The sequence below is a fragment of the Hippocampus comes genome, unplaced genomic scaffold (genome assembly GCF_001891065.2).
Source record: "Hippocampus comes isolate QL1 unplaced genomic scaffold, H_comes_QL1_v1.1 scaffold174, whole genome shotgun sequence".
Classification (NCBI taxonomy): Eukaryota; Metazoa; Chordata; class Actinopteri; order Syngnathiformes; family Syngnathidae; genus Hippocampus; species Hippocampus comes.
Genome location: NW_017805983.1, coordinates 7617240 through 7624096, shown reverse-complemented (window position 1 = coordinate 7624096; position 6857 = coordinate 7617240). Strand labels below are relative to the sequence as shown.

The 6857-nt window shown below is 40.4% G+C and overlaps 1 protein-coding gene across 2 annotated transcripts in view; it reads left to right on the top strand.

Annotated features, from left to right (window-relative positions):
- LOC109528490 (activin receptor type-2A) overlaps positions 1-6857 on the top strand; it is a 41140-nt gene that overhangs the window by 10849 nt on the left and 23434 nt on the right. For both annotated transcript variants that reach the window (XM_019891174.1, XM_019891172.1), the window contains exon 2: positions 5822-6029. In XM_019891174.1, coding sequence (XP_019746733.1) covers positions 5822-6029 — 208 coding nt within the window. The remainder of the gene's footprint in view (positions 1-5821; positions 6030-6857) is intronic.

Here is a 6857-nt window from a genome sequence, read left to right as displayed (position 1 = left end):
TTTTGTCCCTTCAAACTAGTGCAGGGGTCGAGACCCTTTTTGACTAAGAGAAGCCATATAAGCAAAATATTTGGAAATGTATTTCAGCGCGAGCCATATATATATATATATATATATATTTTTTTTAAACATGAATTCAAGAAAATGTCAGTATAATAAGCCTCTGAATGTGTTCTTTTAAATAATTTTGTGATAATAGTCACCATTAATGAGAATGGTTTTCCATTCCTCGCGATCGCTAAAAATCAAGCAAAACGAGCGGAATTATAGTCAGTTTGCCGGGTCCAGATGCAGAGTTGCTGCTGGCAAGCTTGCACCCTGCTCAGTAGCTTGCACGCTTCCTTTCCGCTTTTTTTCGCAGAGTATTTTGATGTGAACGTAGCATGGCGTGTGTCAAAGTGCAGCTTTACATTTGACCGTTTCATTGATGGTATTTTGTCATTGCAAATTAGAAACACGGCAGAACCAGTTCTCTCCACAAAGGAACTGAAGTGTACCATACTCGTCATCTTTTTTTCTAATGACCAAGTGGGCTGATTTGAAAGGCGGTGTTTACCTGTTTCCGCAGCAATGGCAACGTAGCCCACCCAGTATTATCCAATCAAAATTGCTCATGAAGCCAACTGCAGCCCTTAACAGGAAATGAGCAGGAAAAAAATTGATGGATGGATTAAACAAGCTAGAATATTTTGTTTTATCTGCGAACCAGATGCAATCATCAAAAGAGCCACAGGTTCCCGGCCCCTGAACTCGTGTGTGTCATGATTGAACACTAAATATAAAGACAGGCTGAGTGGAAGTCAGTTGTAGATTTGGACAAAAGTGTTTGCCAAGAAAAAAACGAAAGTGGCAGCTGTTAGAATCCTGTTTTATTGAGATAAAACATGAAAGAAATAGACAAATATTGATGATGGGTCAAAACAAAAAAACAGTCCATCTTGAAAGGGGAAGTCAACGGTTGATCCATTTTCTGAATCTGAGCCATGATTGATCATTGCCTGAGTTCTCAGCAACTGTGATGTCATTTTCAGTCACAACAAGTTGCAAAATGGCCGCCACCTGAGATGGACAAACACGGATGGGTTTTACTGATGAATTCATTTTCCACAAACGCAATATTAATCTCAAAGCCTGGTTCACACTTCATAGAACTTAGTATTGTAAAGAAAATGTTTGGGTTGACTTCCCCCATTAAGTCGCTTGAAAGCAGATGGGAGGGAACTCTCGCTGAACTGGAAGCTCAATCATCTCACACACACACACACACACACACACACACACACACACACACACACACACACGGGTATAAATAGTGTGTCCGATGGCTTCCGTGTTGCGCCTCCCTCCCACCTGCTCCCCTCTTCACTCATTGGCTGTTTGATGATGACAAATGACATGATGATACAGCAACATTACTGCAAATTCAATATACACTTCAGCTTTAACCCCAAATGGCACTTAACACACCCTTCAAATGAATCCAAACAATTTAAGGGGGGTGGGGGGGGTTGCTGTCTATGCAGGTCCTTCTCCTGTACTCATGGAGATAACAAGGTATTTTGAAAGGCTCATCTTGAAAGGAATGTTTGGAATGTGTTGGCTGTTTGCAACGCATGCCGCGCAAGTGACACAGGGCTATGGTGCTCCCTCACCAAACCACTGCAGTTCACGTTAAGGGACCCCGGCGCTCCCATGACCTGTCCAGTGTCCTCCCCATCAGCACTTATTGAAGCTCAGAGCAATGGGCATTTGTCGCTGCTGCATACCAGCGGGGATTAAAGGGATTGAATTCAGTCGCTGAGTATGGTGCTTTTTAATGCCCCCTCTCACCATGGCCGTGGAAAGAGTGCAGCCTTTGTAACCAGCTAGCCCACCCAGCCGCTCACCGCTGCCATGTCACAACCCCATCTGATCTCCTTCAAGGCCCAGTTATTAGTATGGTTACTGTAAAGTTAGTGTTGGTGAATGAATTATTGTGTACTAATGTTGCGCTGTCTCGGCCTGATAACTGTGGTTGTCAGACATCTCGACGTGGCCTAAAAAAGCTCAGCCAGATGCTACATTTAAGTGTTGAGCTCAGATGTTTTGTCCATCAGTCTCCTTGTTCTGCGAGGGAGGTAGCAGTATTAATATCTTGTCATTGTGGGGCTTTATGTAATGATCTTCTAGTGCTAACTTGTTGGCTTTCCGGACCAATGCTTCACAATGTCGGGAACAGGTAATCGGCCCCCGATCTGATTACAAGATGGATCAATACGTCTCTTTAGATATGCGAAACTCATTTATTTATTTATTTTGTTTGAAATTGTCACAATCTTGAAGCCAACCAAGGCACAGCACTCAGAACCTGAATGTGTCTCTAAGAGCAGGATATTTGCTCTAAAAGCATATGCTCATTTGTGCACAGGAAAACGTTTTTTAATTGTGTTCTGTGGGAGAGTTGTCAAATGGCTTCCCGGTGAAGGTTGTTGTGGCTGCTGAAGCTAAGAGGCCAAGAGCTCCGTAGACCACCCCTCCCTCAGCCGCTGGCTCTTGACACTTTACAGTTTGAAAGTTTCATTTATGGTGGCGTGCATTCCTTAACGAAGCAGTGGTCGGGCCAAATAGTCATATGTTGTGCTGAGTCGTTTCTGATCAAAATCCTAAGAACACATTTTGTCATCACCAAAAACCCGCAATCCTGGAGGCAAACCATAAGATCTCAAGGATGGAGTTGTTCAACTACTTTAGAATGCATGGGAGGGATGGGGAATCACTCACAGTGTATGCATATTTTATTTTCTAAAATAACAAATAGAAACACAAATATATTGCAATGTAATTATACAAATGGGGATGGGCAAGTGCCAATAAGCGATATCAGTATTAGGCAAATGCCGGCCCTAATTCAATGTATCGAGGACTCACGATAGTGGCCGATACATTCACTGATACTAAGTTGGCCTCTTGTGGCAGTTTTTATTCTATTATTTTATTAAATGACATGCATGGCTGACAGTACTTTTTTGAACTTTGAAGTGAACTGTATCCATGTCGGTCCTTTCTAATTTTCAATGAGGTTCGTATTGATGCATGGAATGCATTATTTGTGTGTTGCTACCAACATGTATGCCTATTTGCTAACTCAATTTCTAAATGGCTGATGTAGCATTTTTCTCCTTTTTTCTTTTTTCCCATTTTTTTTCTCCTGATAATTTGACAACAAATAAAGCGGCACTTTTTGAATTTAATTCTAATTCATCCAGCTCACCCATTTGGTATTAGTAAAAGATGAAGAGACTCAGTGAAGCTGTCATTTATTAACATAATGGAAACAAGGATCCTTCTAAATACTATTCTGTTTTAAAAGTAGCTAGTAGTCATACAGTAAGGTGGGGCGGGGGGGGCGGGTAGTAAAGACATTTCTATGGAAATCTGCTTCGATTCCAGATGCAGAGATTATCAATACTGGATTTTAGCCCTCTGGATTACAATTGAATCGTGTTGTGGCAAGAGATTCCCATCCCTAGTTTTCATATAATACTCAAAATATTGCCTATATTTTAGGCTGGTTTTCATTAGGACGTTTTTTCTGTTTTTTGTTTATGTTTTTACACTGCTCTCATTTTTAAATTGGTGTGATCTAATCAGGAAAGATGAATGTATTTTTAGAGGTGTAACACCCTCCCACCCCACACAAAAAATAGGCTAGCTACTGCATGAAAAAGAGATAGAGACCAGTGAAAGAGCAGCAAACATGTTCAGAATTAGGCCAAGACGTGATAGCAGGTGATTCCTAATGTCAACAACACTTAAATTTGAGTCTATTTGGCTTTGAAAGGTATAAATATAGCGTTCATATGATCTTCAACAATTAGCACACCAAAATGTTCAGGTTACTGTTTTTATATAGCTCACTAGCTCACATCTTTTTAAGCTGCCTACTGTCAGTTAAGAAGTGGCTTTAGTGTTTAATTGTTCCCCTACTCAAAGTTGCAGCTAACTAGGTCGCAGTTCACCTAATTAAATCTCATATTTGGAGGAATGAATGGCGACTGTTGGTCAATTTGACTCCAGGGCTTTGAGCCATTGCACCTTTTTATTTTGGGGACTGTGCATGACTATTCTGATTGATGCAGAACAAAGACTGACCTGTTTTTCTCAGAAAAATATGAAACGAAGCTCTCAAAAGCAGTTTAGTCACTCGGTCTGACTTGTTCAGAAGCAAGCCTCACGATGCTGCAGCTGACCTTCCCAGTTTGCAAAATCCATGCTCGCACCATCAGCCATTTTATTAATCGCACTTTAAGATGAACAGGCACGACACAGCTTTCTCCATCATGGTGTGGCTTCTCCACTTGGACATTTCTCATTGACATGAGGCAAACAGGATTTTCTCATTCAACGACGGTATACCTGTTCGTGGGGGGATCTCCTATCGTATGTCCTTGCTCAATCAGCTCTGACATTATCTGCTTTGCATGACTCTGAGCTGCTACTTCTGGCCTAAGGATTGATTTCCTTGCCTTATGTCTGCCCTGCTGCTGCCACTGCTTGACCACCTTGCTGCTGGGGGTGGCAGACCTGCCATTTCTGAAAATGTTAATTGTGTACTCCGGGAGAGAAGATAAATTGTTCAAATAAATAGAGATAAAATCAGTGAAGTGTGATAGTATTGTTCAAATCTCAAATCATAATGAAATGTTAGCCCTCGTACAAAATAGTGCAAAGAAAAGATATTGGCATTTTGAAAACGGTACAAGTGGTATTCAATTTAGTTTTTTTCTGTGTCCATGGTTTAATTAGCCTTTACCGATTCTGTTTTCAATTTTAAATCAAGTCTATTGAGTTAGATTAATCAGATCTCAAACGTCAAAATTAACAATGAGCACGCAAATAACAAATAAGATTGCTGATGGATTGGCTTGGATAATTAATGCACAGAACCTATATTAAATTATCTTGTTACCTACAGCACGTTTGTCAAGCATGCACACACACTGTCTGACCCCCCCATTGGAATGAATAACGGCCCCACCAAGGACAGTTTATTTTCTTTTAAACCAGTTTGTCCAACTTCAAACCGTTTGTCCAAAGTAAAAAAAAAAAAAAAGTCGAACGCTGAATCCACAGCACACATTTTTTCCTGTTAGTTATTTTAAAGGCCATTGCTGCAGTGATTTCTTTTTGCTTTTCATGAGCTTTAACAATGCAATTGCGGGATCCTCAGTGAACTTCGTTGTGATGAGGTCATGTTGTTTTATTTTTTCTTTTAATTGGCACATAGCCTGCATTAATGTAATGTGAATTAGCGAATGTGCTCATATATCTGACAGCTTGAATGAAATATTCCTGTCATAATTGTTGGTTGCTCATTAAACGTAAACAGTGGTAAGATACTTTGTTCTGTATACATTCTAATGGTTTGTCTGGATTCAGCATTTGAAAACATTGGTGGAAATGCCTTCATCTATTATACACCTACAATACAATTACATTCTTACGTATTTGTTTACCAGTATCATGTTGTTAAGCAAGCAAAATGCAAAATTTTCACACTAATTTTTTAAATACAAATACAAACAGAAAAATGTAGTTTCATGGTAGTTGAAATATTCTACCTTATGCGTGGCTACATGGATATGTTCAGGGGATTGCATCACAATTTAAAAGTGGCATTTTCCTTTCATAAACTTTAAAATATGCATGAAATCATGAAATAGCATCCATTGATGTCCCCAATTTGCTGGCTTTTAGCCAAGCAAGAAACGTGAAAAGCAATTTATTTTTGTGAAAATGAGAGTCACTAGATTTGCACTTTTGTTGTCTTTATTCTTAACAGGTGCAATCCTGGGACGCTCCGAGACGCAGGAGTGCAGCTACTACAACTCCAGCTGGGAAAAGGAACGTACCAACCGCAGCGGCATTGAACCGTGCTATGGTGATAAGGACAAAAGGCGGCACTGCTTTGCCACGTGGAAGAATATTTCTGGCACCGTGGAGGTAGTCAAGCAGGGCTGCTGGTTGGACGACATCAACTGCTATGACAGGTACGCTTCGGGGAATTAAAAGAAGGCAGCTGTACTAAAATCAATTTTAGATCAGTTTTCTCAGACTTGGATTCATGAAAACAATAACTATACAGTAGTTCTCTCTATTATCACCCCCACACCCCCCAAAAAAAGTTTTAAATGACGCAAAGTGCTATGACGTTGTCGTCTAGAAATGGGTTCAGCCTGGAGAGTAAAATGATGTTCATCACGCTGATATCCAATAGATTGTTCTTTAGTCCAACATCACTCACTGTTTCCTGAATTTGCGGTCAATATAGATTTGGAACCCTGGCTGAGACGGCGCCGCCTTGCCTCCCTCGAGAGTTCACAGCAAGTCTAGGGCGGCTGCCACTTCCTCTGTCTTATCTGATGGCTATGAGAGTGTGAAAGACAGAGTGGGAATACTGGAACTCGTTCAAATGTATTTTCGGAGTGTTCTGTATTGTTTCGAAGCAAGGAAATGGCAAGTGTGTTTGCATGTCTAAGGGCGTACTCATTCTAGGGAATCCGTGCCATGCTGCAGCCTACGTGACACATTGTACGTCTCTTCCGCGTGGGTATTTGAGTGTTTTTTTTTTTAAATGCCTAATTTCGTGCACAATTGATGTTGCGATCTTGAGCATTTTTTTTTACCCCTCTTTCTTGTGCCCGACTCAATGACATCACTTAAAAACACTCATCCCCCTAATCTGTGATTATGACACATTCAACTTGATTATTGCAGTTTTTACTTTTCAGTTTTAACACACATACACAAAAATTAATAACAGCAAAACACTGTGACCATGTGTTGTAACCTGACAAAAATTATTTATTTTTTGCCTT